The sequence below is a fragment of the Clupea harengus genome, chromosome 21 (assembly GCF_900700415.2).
Source record: "Clupea harengus chromosome 21, Ch_v2.0.2, whole genome shotgun sequence".
Lineage (NCBI taxonomy): Eukaryota > Metazoa > Chordata > Actinopteri > Clupeiformes > Clupeidae > Clupea > Clupea harengus.
The window spans coordinates 2,141,532-2,157,699 of record NC_045172.1 but is presented as its reverse complement, the minus strand read 5'-3'; the positions used below and the strand labels follow the sequence as shown (position 1 = coordinate 2,157,699).

The 16,168-nt window shown below is 42.7% G+C and overlaps 1 protein-coding gene across 1 annotated transcript; it reads right to left on the bottom strand.

The window, feature by feature from the left end:
• Positions 1–4,361: 4,361 nt before the first annotated feature.
• Positions 4,362–5,354, bottom strand: LOC116218252 (putative nuclease HARBI1). Its single transcript, XM_031559151.1, has one exon. The coding sequence runs from the start codon at positions 5,352–5,354 to the stop codon at positions 4,362–4,364; it is 993 nt and encodes a 330-aa protein (XP_031415011.1).
• Between the last annotated feature and the right edge of the window lie 10,814 nt (positions 5,355–16,168).

Below are 16,168 nucleotides of genomic sequence, written 5' to 3'. Positions count from 1 at the left end.
TAATGCTGCCGATATTAAAGAATGGAAGGAGAAGTCTAAAGTTAAAGACGTTCAAGAACTTAAAATGGAATCTTCGTCTAATCGGGCTCCCAGAAAGTAAGGATGAAAACACACGACAGAGGGTGATGGAGATGATACGCAAGATGGTACCCGACTGGGCGCCGAGACTGGACATAATTCTGGACTCTGTGCACAGACCAGTGACGTGCGGTGAGGTTTGTGGCTGGTAAGGCACTGACTCTTTCAGAGTCAGATTTACAAATACATAAACCCAATAGAGTATCTTAAATCACCATTCAATTGGCAGCTTGCACACTGACTACTGGTTGTTATTCATATCAGCATTCTTTACACAGGTATTATATCTAAGGAACATACAGTTGGCAGCTGCTAGTTTGTGATGAACTCGTGTTAATATGTGTGAATATGCACGTGTGAATATGAACTCTTTCATACAAAGTTGCACAAGCACCCTGAGGGTTTCTACCTTTTCCCATTATAATTTTAAGAGTTAAATCGAGGAGACTAACATCAGCTAGATAACCAGCTATCATTTCATGCAAATTGAACTCTTCCAAATTAAATCGTTTAAGGTTATTACGTTTCCTTAGCTAGCATAGCAACTGGATAACCTTAGCAACCAGGAAATACAACTTTAGCTGCAATTTAAGTTTAATTTCTCAAAATCAGCTCACCAATAAAAAAAACAGACTGGGTAAAACCACTAAAGCAAAATTTATGCTACTCCGATTTCACGAAGTCGGACACAGGGAACGCCTCTCCGATTTTAACCGCTCTCTCCGAGCACCTCGGAGGGGCTTTCGTGCACCTACTCATTTTTCTAACTTCCCGTACGAGAGCCTCTCCGAGGTTTGCTCGGAATAGCATACATTTAGCTTAAAGGCCGGCATCGTCAGATCATCATGCAGTTTGCCAACCTATCGGGACAAGATGTGGAAGCTGGCGTGGAACCATCCTGTGTGCAGGGATATTGGCATAGAATTCAAAGAAGAACGAGAGGCTCGCAACATGATGTGGCCGAGGATCGAAAGAGCCAGACTGCAGGGCTTGAAACCTACTTCACGCATGCCTACATCAACAGAAAACGAATCAAGAATGTCTCGGTTGGAAACACCAGTTAGGACGTCCGGAGTAACTCCCAAGACCATCACAACAATGCAGGCTTCTTGACCGATCTTCCCTTGTAATTTAGTGTTAGTAGACACATGATAGCCTGTATGGGATTGTATTTTAAATCCTTCTTAAATGCATGTAAACCAATATAATGTCATGATTGTCTGCCATTTTCTGAAGGTCTTGTTTTTTTTTTCCAAGTTGAAAAAACAAACATTTTTAGCCATGTTTTTTTTTAAGGTAACTAGTTCTTAGAACATCCTTAAATTAATTTTTATGGCAACACTAAGGAATGTCTTGGGCTGTCATTCTGGTGTTAATTGAGCTTTAATCACTCTTTCATACTCAGAAATGGATGATGCAAAAATATCATAAGCAGTGCCATTACAAAGGTGTTGAGTGACCTCCCTGCCTCAATTCTAGATATTTCCATTCAAATTTCATTGATCTAGCTATGTCTTATCAATTTGGAGAACGATGAGGCTGGTGCTAGTTGTAAACCAACACTTCTCAGTGACGGCCATACGAAGACGTTACTGGAGAGTTAGCTAGTCAGAAAAAAACAGGAGGATACTAATATTACTATTTTTAATACGTTTTTTTATTTAGATTTTTCAAACATGGTCGTCACTGTCATACAAACGTGATGAGTCGTCGTCTTTGGTGCACAAAAATACGGTCTCATTCAGTGAGAACAGATGCAGACGTCTCTGATTGCTAGCCTTTACTGCAAGAGACACTTGTTTTCTCTGACGTTATTGTGCCAGTCGGCTGGCTGTTCGAAAGCCATTTTTGTGTAAGTTATAAATTAGATATCGTATTGATGGACAAGCCAAGCCAACGTTAACGCATTCGCTAAAGTTACGCGCTACGTAGTTAGTTCGTGTAAACAAACAAAACGTTATAAGGTTGACATATCAAACTATGTCACGTGTAATAACTACAATATTACTATGAAGGAAACGGCTATCTAGTGTTGGAGCGTGTCTACTACCGGACACTTGAGCACTTCGAGCACTGACTTTCAGTGCTTAGGGCGCCACACTGACAAAACCAGCAGAATTCAGTGCACTGAAAGTACCCGGATGGCGCACTGCAAAACGGGCAAAAAATGCAGTGTGAAACGATGGACACTACTGGCCCAAAACGTGCGCCATCTTGGCTACGTAGCGGAAGAGGAGGAGCCCTCTCGCCAGCTTTTCATTTTATTTCTAAAACAATGGCGGACGAGATGGCTACGGTAGCACAAGAGGAACCTACAGACCGTACATGTAAGTATCAGCGGTAATTAAACATGGTACTGATATTAAAATGTACTACTAACATGCCATTCTCAGATTAAAGCCAGCGACATGAGTATTTGGTGGCGTTAACGATGTATATGATGTATACCGACTGTTAGCATACCTAGCTAGCTAGGTAGCATTAGATGCCATTGGATCTGCACCCGGTCCTCTTTGCCAGTGCGGCGCTTATATCGGACACTTTTAGCTTGACGAGCAGGAAATAATTGTAGCTTTCAATCATTGTTGTGTGTTTTTTATTTTAATGTCGTGGTATTTCACATGTCTAGGGACAGACGAGGACACGAGGGCCTTAATCCCGTGGCGGTCGGTGAACAAATCCCTCTTCACGGGGAAGAGGAACGCCTCCGTGACTGGATTTGAGTAAGTAAAATGACTCATATGGTAGCTAATAGGACTTTACTCTAAATGGTTGCCTTAGTTGCTAACCTTGCAATGATCAATGTGGTCATTACTGTGTCAGGGATGTGGTTGAGGCAAGATGTTAAAGCAGCATATATTTCCACCAGGGTCTTCATAAAGGAGAGAGGGCTTGGGAGGTTGGATCCCAAGCTCGTGAAAAAGAGGTGGGAGAACCTCATTCACAAATATAAGGTCAGATTAAGCCTAGTGTCCAACAAAGCCTAGTCCAATAAAGTATCTTTCTTGATCATAACTTTGCCCCTGTAGAGTAACACACTTGCACAATGTAGAGATGGCATGGCTAGTGAGTATTTACATGCAGTGTACATGTACATGGATGCAATATATTATGATTAAGGTGATTGTTGTTACTCTTGTTCTTATCTATGTATTGTGCTCAAAGTAATGTAAAGTAATCGTATGGTCAGCCTTCAGTTCAATAACCAATTACCAGATCAGTTGAAGGCGCAATGATGTGCAACTCCAGTTTGGCTGTCTTTTCATCCGCAGGAGCTCAAGAAACCCCGGACGGGTGTGAGCACAGAGGGGGGTGGGGTCACTGCTGCTTCTTGGAAGTGGTATGCACTTATGGATGAGGCACTGGGGACCAGGCCATCTGTGACCCCTCCAGTCCTCTTTGCCTCATCCAGCCGGGAAGTGGCAGGGACCCCTCCCCCCGCTGTGGTCACACCCCTCCCGATCAGGAATTTAAGTGGAGCTTCCTCCACATTGTCAACCCCAAAAAGGCGGAGGGTAGACAATGTGGAGGTTGCCAAGGTCATAGAGGAAAATGACAGGAGGATCTCCGAGGCATGGGCGGAGATGAACCGGGAAACATAGGAGAGCAGAGGAGGCCAGGGTGTTTGCCGAGAGAGAGGAGCGGCGACACAGGGAGGCGGTTGCCTTAGAGGAGAGAAGGTTTAACTTTCTCAGAGAGAGTGAGGAGAGGAGAGAAAGAGAGGCAGCCGCCAGAGAGAGGGAGACAGCAGCAGAGAGGAGGGAGACAGCCGCCATAATGAGTGAGGCAGCCGCCAGAGAGGAGCGCCTCCTCACCCTTTTGGAGAAAATTTCTGGACAAAAATAAAGCCTGGTTACTTAAGATTTATGTACATGTCTGTTTACTAACACTTAACCCGTAGGGGGCTGAGGCCTGTTTTACTTTTCTAGGAAGTCAATAGTGATCACTGAATTCCCATACCCTTATCATATGAGTAGCTGTCATTTGCTAATGGGCGGGCTGTTAGGAGCTCATACTGAAATGTGCAAGAGATTAGTTATATTCTTCTTATAAAATGCTTATTTATATTTTAGTTTTAAACTGCATACATTTGAAAAGTAGTCTCATCATAACTTTGCCCCTTTGAAAAGTAGTCTCTTGTGGAATTTTAGAGGCATATTGACAAAATAATTTGCTAAACAAGTGAAATGGTGATGGTGAAATATTACAAACTCATAAATTGTTTGCCAATTATAGGGCAATTCTGGTGTTCAGAACCCCCTATAAATATGTATTGCATTAATTTAAATGTAGTCATGGTCTGGGACATAGCACTGAATGGCTATCCTTTCTCTGTTTTCTGCCCCAGAGACGTTTCCTGGAGGTGCTGGTGCTGGTGCTGGCTGGTCCTCTGCTGCCCTCCTGACATCTGCATCTGGCTCCAGCAGGTCACCGTTTGTGAGGCAGATGTTGTGGAGCACAGTGCAGCAGACAATGACCTCTGGCACAAACCTCACATCCACCTCCAGGGCCTTCAAGAAGATGGACCGCCATCGCGTCTTCAGTATCCCAAAGGACCTCTCCACAACACACCTCGCCTTTGACAGGCAGCAGTTGTAGCGTGCTTGGAGGTGGTTGCGGACAGGCTGCCTGAAGGGGGTCATGAGGCAGATGGGTTGGGACAGGCAGGGGTAGCCACCATCCCCAAGGATACAGTATCCTGGTGGAGGGTATGACTGCTCATAGTAGATGGGGCTGTTTTTTAGGACCCTGGCATCATGCACTGAGCCTGGGTAGCCCACACACACATCTATAAATTTGCACTTATCATCACAGATGGCCTGCAGCTGGATGGAGTGAAAAAGCTTCCTGTTGAAATAACAGGCAGCATCCTCCGCTGGGGGCTTTACTCGGATGTGGCAGCCATCAATAGCCCCCACCACTCTGCTGAAGGCTGCTGACCCAGCTAGACGGGCGAAGCGGGTACCTAGGCGTGGGAGTTCCTCTCCTGTAGGGTGGCGGACAACGGTGTACAGGAGCGCAGCGATCTGCCCACTCATCCTGTGCACCAGCCGGTGAACGGTGGCCCGGGGCATGTCGAAGGCCCTGGCCACCACCCGATAGGAGGTGGCGCTGGCAAGCCAAAAAATAAAAACGAGACAGGAGATCTCAGGGCCCCAACCATGGTCACAATCAGTGCCCAGCACAGCCATGAGGGCGTTAAATGACTCTCGGGGGAGCCTGAAGTCCACCCTCATGTCACTGTGGCCATCAAAATACAATGCCAGCAGTGGCATTGCAACATTGATACGGCAGCGCCGCCTGGGACTGGGTGGCTGCTGTAGAGTGTGTGGGGAGGGGAAGGGAAGATTATATTAATATGTAAGTCATTTTATCAATAAAATATTGTCATTGAGGTTTTGTAGTCTTTTATTGTGTTTTCTGATTTATATTAGAATTGATGCTTGTTTGTAACAATAATTAATATGCCTGTGTGTTCAATTGCTAAATGATTCCTGTATCAGGGTAAACTTAACTACAACAGAGATGTGTATAAAAGTACAGTCAGTCAAAGTAGGCCTATTACTGTGTGAATTCAAGCAGATGATGCCTATCATTTCAGTGGATAATTCTTAAAACTAATTGGAATCTAGGGACAAACATGTACAGATTTGTCATGTTTTATTTCCATATGGCGTGTATGTGGATTGCAAAGAAGAAGGCTACTTCTGACAAAGATAATTGAGAATGTAGCATACCTAGCTAGGAGAATTTAATTGCAACTACTACATGAAGCTATGCTGTGAAGGTAAGGCAAAATCACAATTAAATTTACATACCATCTCGAGTGCAGCCAGAAGGCGGAGGTTCCTGCCGCGGGTGTGGAGGTATCGCAGTTTCCACATGGGGAGGAGAAAGGGGTAAACGGGACAAAAAGAGGGCAAGCAGTGCATTCATTTTGTCAGTTTTAGTTTTGGGGGTATCGCGAGCAGATTTGCGTACGTCACTCCCGCCTTAATTTCGCGGGTGCCGTGAACAGATTTGCGTCCGTCACTTCCGCCAAGTCTTTCCTTCCCTTATTCATTAACTTGTCAAAATAAAAGTCCCCGTATACAACGTACGTCCGTCACTTCCGCCAAGTGGTTAACGTAAGTGTTCCATTTGATACAGCACTTATCAGCGATGAGTGCACTACAGATGTCAGTGCACTGTATTGCAGTGTACTTCGTAAAGTGTTCGGTAATAGACACGCCCTTAGTGTATAGCTAGCAAGCTAGTATGAACTCTCCCAAGTCTTTCTAAATAGGCCAATATCAACAAATAATGGTAGATCTTAAATGATTTAAGATGTTAGCAAATTAACTGGCTGGCTTGCTAAAAAGCAGAGGTGTAAAGTAACAAATTACTTTTACTCACGTTACTGTAATTGAGTAGTTTTTTTGTGTACTTTGTAATTTTTAAGTAGTTTTTTAAATCGGTACTTTTACTTAAGTAGATTTTGACTGAAGAATTGTACTTCGCTACATTGGAAATTACATCCGTTACTGAGTAAAAAAAAAAACATAGTTCAAGGCAGGAATCGCGCACCACAATGCTCACTGCAGTGGTGGATGCTGCATAGAGTGGATGATGGAGTCGATGCAAGGCGCCAGTACGGTGCCGAGTCACGAGAGATAGATATGGAGGAAGATGATAGTGCGGACTACCAACAAGCTGAAGCACCGAACTTTCCGCCAGTTGAAATTAAAGAAGATGAAGAAAACCCGTGGCCACATCTCAGCAAACAGTTTGCCTTCCAACGTAAAAGAGGCAACAGCTATATGCTGTGTAAACTGTGCCTAATCCGTCAGTCAGAACTTTCTGCTTATACAATTCATCTTCAAATCTGCGCAAGCATGTGTTGGTAAGTACAGTATTTGTCCCTTTCCATTAGTAGTTCAGACAGCGTTTTTGTCATTTAGTTAGCTTTGCTCCATTAAGCAAAATATGCGTTTCATGGCACTAGTAGGTAGTAGCCTAATTTTGGCTAGCACTTGCAACCGACCTGAGTATGCTAACGTCGACAGCGGTCATCCAATAGACTAATAATACCATTCCTGTCTTCCATTCGTTTCAGGTGATAGAATTATTATGTTCAGTCTCTCATATTGTGTTAAAAACTGCAGATCAGTCATCAGCAATGAAATACACCACATAAACTGATATTAGGCTAATCATTTGGCTGCCTCCCATGCCTTGAAACAGAACAATGTGAATGCGCACACCATCGTTTTCAGACAGTTGGACAAGTCAATGTGTATGTCGTTATCTGCAATTTATCACGATGTTTAGTCAGATATTGATAACGATAAGTGGTGGCTTTGCAACGTGCACGTCTTTCATGTTCATGCTAAGGGGTCCCGGTTAGCAAGAATTGAGGATTATGAATTGTGATGCATGTAGAAATAGAAAATAATGCTATAATTCTGTATACTGTAGGTCTGTCATCTCAAGTAGCTATTTATAGCTATTTCTGTGTTATGATGCACTCTTGAATCTTGATAGCAGCTCAATACTTAATTGTCAGAAATGTTGTTTGTCATTCTACAGGTCTAGTCTATGTCAGACAACACCTTGACCGGATGTTGGAGGCTGGAGCAAGTTGGACAACATTCATCAGATGAAGATGATTTATTTTCCTCAATGAAGTCCAGAAGGTCAGAAGGCACAGGGGAGTTAGAAGGGTACCTAGCCTGTGTCTCAGTCAATATGGATCTGCTGAACGCCTTTCAGAATATCAAAAAACTGTCCCTGAAACTCAATACTTGCCTACCTGCCTCGGCCGCCTGCGAGCGACTCTTCAGCTGTGCTGGATTGCTGTTCAATGCAAAGCTAGCCCGGATGAACTCTACTCATCTTGAAAATCAGCTGCTGCTCAAACTCAACAAGAATTTTGTAGACTAATGCTCTGAAGGTGGACACAAGTAAAGTAACCAAAGTTTAAGTGGGGCAGCGGTATTTTAACTTTTTATTTTAGCTATCATGTCTTGACATGTCCTCCCAAAAGTTCTTAAATGTTGTGTTGACATGTTTAATGTTTGACATGTTTAATGTCATTGCACTTATATTTCTAAAGATTCTCCTTTAATAAAAAATAACTAGTTTTTGTATTGGATTTATGACCCCTTGTTCTTTTTTGCACTATATAGGAGCGGCCCCCATCAAGTTGTTGAAAGTAACTAAGTAACTTTTACTTAAAGTACATTTTAAATGAACTACTTTTTACTTTTACTTGAGTAGATTTTTAGATGGGTAATTTGGCTTGTACTTAAGTAAAATTCCATCAAAGTAATTGTACTTTTACTTGAGTACAACATTTCAGTACTTTTTACACCTCTGCTAAAAAGGTAGATGAACAAGCACCGTATATTATTTAAGATGTTAGCAAATTAACTGGCTGGCTTGCTAAAAAAGGTAGATGAACAAGCACCGTATAGTATTTAAGATGTTAGCAAATGAACTTGCTGGCTTGCTTAAAAGGTAGATGAACAAGCACCATATATTATTTAAGATGTTATTAAATTAACTGGCTAGCTTGCTTAAAAGGTATATGAACAAGCACCGTACCGTATATTATTTAAGATGTGAGCAAATTAACTGGCTGGCCTGCTAAAAAGGTAGAGGAACAAGCACCGTATATTATTTAAGATGTTAGCAAATTAACTGGCTGGCTTGCTAAAACGGTAGATAAACAAGCACCGTATATCAGTATATTTTCTCCTTGTTATAAAAACGAATTTCTACTCTAAACAATTTCAATTGAAATGCAAATGATGATGTAAACGGCTAAAATGGAACACTTTATTTACCGGGTAAAAATTTGTTTAGCCACAATATATAGCGATTAAAAAAGTACTATTGACTGCAAATGTTGATGTACAGGATACCGGCAGGTGTAGCTAAAACGGAATACTTAATAGTTTTAGGCACAATATTAAGTGACTAACAAGTAGCTGATGGCTTTCGAACGACTCTTGAGACTGACCAAAAAGTGCCCGGGTTACGTAATGTTAGTGTTGGTATAGCAACTGTCACTCGAGTCGTTCGAAAGCCAATATTACATCACCCGGGCTCTTTTTGGCACCCGGTCACTTTTTGCCATAACAGAGCCACTACAATTGCTGGGGGTGGAGACCACTGAGGATTTTCACTTCATCCAGGAAGCTGCTCTGATTTCAGTACTGAGACCAATTCAAGCAAGAAAATTGGTAGCTGCCTGGAAACAAACCAGTAGGTAGGCTACATTTCCACAAAACTTAATTTTTAAGTATAACCAAGTATAAAACATTCAATTCATTTTGACAATTTCATTATTTTTGTTTTACAGCACAGAGCACTGAAATCCACAGCGAGTCAGCATTAACCTTCCTCGACGTGCTCCTCATTCTCTCCCTCCCCCAGCCGCCCGATTACTGCTTCAGATTGGGTTGACAGCTTCTAGAGTCCATGGAAGAATTTTCCTGAAGCCTTGATATAGTGTTTGGTGAGGGGGAAAAGCCAAGTCCACGGTCACGGAGAGAAATGATCAGGATAGTTGTTTCTGAGATGATGAATGCCTGTGTTTCTACAAGTAAACAAGCCTCCATAGAAACTGCCAAAAAAATGGTTGCCAAGCATCCACAGTCACTGCAAGATGTCATAGGAGGTGGGACCAGGATATCACCCACTGGTCAAGCAGTTACAAGCTCGAATGAAAGTGCCAAGTGGTCTTCTGCACCAAGGATAATGAAGCGCAAACAGGAGTCAGATGCGTATGAAACAGAGGAAATCCCAGCCGAACAAAGGGCAGCTGCTCAGGACACATGGCTGCATAAAGTGGAACATGAAATTCATGCCAGTGAATGACACCACAAAACCAACAGCAGAAGAAAGACATAATGAAGGTGCTCTGTGAAAAGACTAACTTAAGCCCAGAAAAGGTAAAAACTCTTGTGAAGTGCACCTACTACTCCCAACGTAAAGAGATAAACAAGGGAACCGATCTGCAATCCCTCATGGAGGAGTGTCCTTTTTTGTTCCAGGACATTGGAATGACAGTCCACTTCCAAGAGCTCACTGGGGTATCAAAAAAATGTAAAAAGAATATAGGGACCAGAAAAAGGACCTTGGGCAAAGTGGCAGTGGTCGTCCAAAATGACATCCTGGACTCGATACTAGGAGACAGACCAGCTTGTCAAGTGTCACAGTTGGAGGCAATGATGGCTGACAGCAGACAAAGTTTTGCTGCTTCAGGTAGGTCTTCTCATTACGTCAAGTCATTACATTTATTTATTAACTGTGTCTCGTTTTAATATTACATTCAATCGCTTGGGTAACGTTAAAGTTGTTGACGTTAGCAGCTGGCGCTAGTTGATAAACAGCTGATAGGTAAGCTCTTGCTATTTAGCTAACTTTCCGTAACCATGACTACAAAAGTAAAACGTTAATGTTTTCAAGAGAGTTGACGTTTCTCTTGATTTGGCTATTTATAGAGTTGTGTGTCACTGGTGTGGAAGTGGAGGCTGGTGAAGAGGAAATAACATTGCCACCGCCACGGGACAGCAGCTCACCTGGGCCCCGTTCGTCACAAGGGCTGAAGTCAATCAATTGTCCTTTGTGGTTAATTTCAACCAGGCTAAACATAGCGCGTGCACGTCCTACTTCAAAAGGCAGGAAAGGTCGATCACCAAAACAATGATTTTCTAACGGTATAATGGTTCTAAACTCAAAGAAAGGGGCTCTTTTTTTCTCCGCTGGCGAGCAGGAGATGAACACGAACACTTATGAAGAATACAAGACCATAATCATGGCAAAATTCAACACCGCCACCGCTGTGAGAGCAAGACAAGAGGCGGTGTATTGGGATGTTTATAGGATTATATCTATGTATGAAAACGAGCAGCAAGTATGGACTGGTACAGAGGATACCACTATCGGTTAGTAACTGCAAGGTTGCTAGTTCGACTCCCTTCACCTCGGTGTAGTTTTACATTTCCTTGTAAGTCGCTTTGAATATAAGCGTCTGTTAAATGACTAAGTGTAAATGTTTTAATAACAAATGCAATAAATTGAAGCAGTGAAAATAAATTGTAAGTATATCTCTCTATTCTTATCATGAGTACACCTTAATCATTTTCTACAATAATGATATGTTATGGTGTACTAATAACTGTCATATAATTATGAGTGCTTTGTTCTACGCATCGCCGACACTACAAAAATGTACCACTCGCAAAAAAGCGCAAGACAGTCAATGTTCGACTGTGGTGTTTGCAATAAATGACTCGAGAAGGTCTTGTAAATTAATTATTCCTTGTCAGCTGAATCGGTAGCCCTCATACAAGAACTCATGATGGAATAATGGATCTTGGCAATCGCAAAGAACTCTCTCCCTACGCTAATCTAACTATCTAATATCAGTCCTTGGTCAATGGGATCCCTCCTTTTTCCGGGGGTGTGGCAAGCTTATCCAGCTACACTTAAGTTAGCCTACGCTGGAGCAGGTTAGTGCTAATTGATGTTACTATGGTGATTTATCGAAAGTTACTTCCACGAACCAAAAAGAGGGGCATTTTTTTTATCTTAGCCTGAAAATGAGCTCGCTAAACCGCTTAGCGAGCTACGACGACTACCCCCCGTATCTCGCAAGAATTTTTGTGCAAAAAGTGGCTCCTAGCGGCCAAATTCTAAGAAAATGACGTTTTCTTAGACTTTCCTCTAAAAGTGACACGAAAATCCCAGTTAATATAAAAGCTATTCCTCAAGAGTCCTAGCGCTTAAAAGGGCTCCTAAGGCGAGATCTGCTAAGAGCAGGGAAGAGGACTTTTAGTGGCTTAGGAGTTACCCTAAGCAGCTGCACAAAATGGCCAACAGAGGAGGCAGGAGAGATGTCCTGGGAATTATTGAGACGCTACAGATTGGATCGTGCAGGAATCATGTTTGTGGTGGATCTCCTTAGAGATGCAATTACTTCACCAACTCGACTCCACAACGCTATTACACTGGAGAAGAAAGTAATCACAACCCTGAGGTATTTGGCAACAGGGAAAATGCAACAATGCAGCAGTGATGACTTGGGTCTGTCCCAATCCTCCGTCAGCAGAGTCATCACCCAAACACTGACAGCTTTGTCACAACCTAATATTGTGACACAATTTGTTTCATTCCCGCTGGATGCCCGCACTTTACACACACATAAAAGGGCATTTATGGACATTGCAGGATTCCCTGGCGTTGTGGGTGTAATTGATGGAACACATGTGAGAATAATTGCGCCATCAGAGGACGAGGCTGTCTTTGTTAACAGGAAGAATTTCCACAGCATCAATGTGCAAATAGTGTTCAATGCGGCCTGGAAGATTTTGGACATTGTGGCTAAATGGCCAGGCTCCACACATGATGCGAGAATGCTCTCCGAGAGTGGCATCAGACAGCTTTTAGAGAGACGCTATGTGCCAGCTAATTGCCACTTGTTAGGGGACAGTGGCTACCCATGCAAACCATGGCTCCTTACACCTTACCTCCAGCCACGCCAAGGGCCCCAACTAAACTATAACAGGTAAGCCAAACAATACAAAAATCATGGAAATGAAATGCAAGCAATATGTTAGAGCATCCAAGTAGTGCAATATTTCCATCAAATAATTAAAGGTCTGTATTCTATTGTAGGGCCCACAAGACAACAAGAGCGGTGGTGGAGCGTGGCATAGGCCAGCTTAAGAGGCGCTTTCATGTTCTCCACGGAGAGGTGCGGCTGAGGCCTGAAAAAGTCAGCAAAGTCATCATAGCCTGTGCAATATTACACAATATTTGCAAGGTTAGACAGATTGCAGAACCTCTGGAGGATGGCGATGAGGATGGAGACAACGATGAGGATGGTGGTGAAGAAGATATTCACATTCCACAGGGGAACCTAGCCCAGAGTGGACTGCCTTACAGGGAAAACTTCAGGCAAGCTGTAGCCCCATGTCATTTGAGAACTTGTGATGGTATTAAGAACTACCACAGTTTTACTGCACATCACCTGCAATTGTTAAATGCAAGACACAGAACACAATCTCTAAATGATTTATTTTTTAGGTGTTCAATTTTAAGGCGGTAGTACTCCTCCTGAAGGGAAAGGACTTTTTTTGTTGTTCAAACACATCAATTGTGAGTTGCAATCTTCTCTCCTGCAGGGATGCTGACGGAGCAGGTGCTGCGGATGGGAATGGTGTTTGATCCGCCGGGCTATCCTGAGTAGCAGCTGCAGATGGTTCAGGCGGCAAACTTGATGGGCCCGGTTCTTGTGATGGCTCCATGCTACAGAAATACATAGGCCTAGTTTAATTATTGTTTTGATTAAATTAATTTAATACAATGAGCATGGATAACACATGAAATGGCTTCTGCAATGAATAAACACTGTTGATATGAATAACCCTGTGTCCTACCTTTGCTGCATTTCAAGGGCCTGCATCATTGACGTGTCAAAGCCTGTTGGCAGCCCGGTGACACTGACCTCAGAGTGTCCCAGGACTTGAAAGACAGTGTCGGCCACCTGGGACAGCCGCTTTGCAGGTGGTCCACCCCCTAGAAAGAAACAGTCAATGAACACAGTACTTAGGCATGTAAATTAACTTTGCCAGCAGGAGCAAGTTGCCAGATTATGTGGTAGGCCATAGTATTTTGCTCACCTGTGAGTGAGGATTCCCGCTTGTGTGCTGCAATCTCATCTTTTGCCTTGGACTGCAGCACATACCACCTTTTCTCACAATCGTCGCCTGTCCGCACCACCAGTGGAAAAGAGGCATTGATTGTTTGGGATATTGTGTCCCAGGCGCGCCTCTTGCCTTGGCTAGTGACAGTTGGGCCAAATTTTCCTCGTAACATACCTTTATGTTCGTTCACCAACTGGGCCAGCAACAAACCTTGCTCCTCAGTCCAGTTCGGCTTGCGATTCCTTTTTTTCTCCATTTTCTGTTTGTAGGGTATTTGTTAACAAGCCTTCATAAATAGACCAGCCAGCAATCACAGACATTGTTAAAAGCTGAGCTGTGTTACCCTCGTTAAGACCACACTGAGTTGTAACGTTGCAATTTCTACTTCATTAAGGACAGCCCCTTGAGATAGGCCATCTTGTTTTCAATGGGGTCCATATGGAAGTGAAAGTACAAAATATGCCAGCTAGGATATTAATATGAGCAAATAAGACACAAATCATTATTTGAACAGGGTGTAATGAGCTTAAGTTTTCACATATTTTAGATTCTAATGTTAGGCTATAACCCCTACAGCTTACTATTCATTTTCCAGATATTTTCTTGAATGTGAAATATTATTTACAATTATAGTCTGCATAAGATTAGAGTGTATAATTATGTTTATTGATTTGAGGGTGCATCCTTTGCTCATTATCACCAAAAGTTAATTTTCATCAAACTTGTAGGATCAACCAATCACGGCTTTTGAAATGATGACTCATACCTAGCAACGGGGTCAACCACACCTCCTCACTAAGATAGGATTTTTCATCCATTCCTGGCTCAGAGTTCACTGAAAATGTTCTGGAATCACTTCTAAGCTAAAACTCCTGGCAAGGAATTTTTAGGTTAAGTTAGGAGCTCTCTGAGAGGATTCTCAGAATCTTTAAGGATACGGGCCCAGGTCTATATAACACCTCTATGTACCTTGGGGCGTTATTTGTGAGAATACAGCCTGATTGGCTTATGCTATGCGGGCTATGGCCAATGACAGGCTGTCATTGTTCTGACTGAGATCAAATGCAATAGGTCAGCGAGTGAGTATTTTGTGTAGCAACTTAACGGAGAGACAAACGCTTGTGAACCGGTTCATAACTTTTAAATCGGGCAAAGACCGGTTCATGTCATTTTAATACAGATACGGGACTTCACGCATCGATGTAGTCGTATCTTACACGCCAAAAACAGATATCGATACGTATCGGTTATTTTTTACACCCCTAGTTTTCTTAATATACATATACCAACATTCTCATGTATCCCTTATTTCATCAAGCTCACAGCACCAGACTGATTTTAATTTGAAATATTGAACAGTGTAACCAAACTTTTTTAAATATGTGAAGGCTAACATGCTATTTTACCCATCATCTAACTATTTCACCTATCACTCAAAATTGAATGGATGAATTGATGAGATGTGCAGCTTTTATCAGGTCAACAGAACCGAGCGGTGGTATGTAGTACTAACATTTATTCCTCTCTTCTGCTGAAGTAGCTCATTATGGCTGCCCTAACGTCTGCCCCTTCCGGCTCACCATGCTCAGGAAATGCCTGACGTGGAGGCTGAATGTTGAACTGCCTGTCTATGTGCTCCTCAATGAAATTGTCACCATGCTCTTCACAAATGTTATGAAGCACACAAATAAACTACTTACTAATCCAGCAGAAAGATGGCTAGCTCTGAAACAAAATCGCTACCCGATCCTAGTCGCGCCTGCGCAGACACTAAGGACCGGGCGGCGCTGTCATGGAAAAAGGTGTCCGGGTGATGTAATATTGGCTTCGAACGACTCTTGAGTGACAGTTACCAACGCTAGCATTACATCACCGGACACTTTTTTGGAAGTGACAGACTTGCGCTGCATTAAATACCTCAATAACGCAATTTACCCCAGAGCATCTACCATTATACTTCTCTACCTGAGACCAGCTTGCCTGTATTTGACCTGCCATAAACCAAGCAAAACAACCATGTGCTTTATGCTTGAGTGTGTTAGGAAAGTTCTTGACTCGCTAGTTAGTTATAGTATCAAAGTAATCAAAATTCAGGTTCGCGCTAGCATCTTGTTAGCGATTAGCAATTCCTTTGTTGTGTTGCTCTAAGAAAGTCCTTAATGTGTTGTGATATTTAGACATATCTGACGGCACCCACAATAACATTTTCACAAAACAGGGATTTGTTTGCAGCACCTTTAACTGTAGAGCACAACGAGGTAATTGATAATCGCTAACGAGATGCTAGCGGCGAAACCTGTTGAAATTTGCTACAGGATACCTGCAAGGCAGGTGTAGCTAAAACTACAGCTTAGTCTCTTAATATTGTGCCTAAAAGGACACTATGTAACCCG

Excerpts from the sequence above, each read along its gene's own strand:
- LOC116218252 (XM_031559151.1), bottom strand. The coding sequence starts at position 5,354 with ATGCCACTGCTGGCATTGTATTTTGATGGCCACAGTGACATGAGGGTG.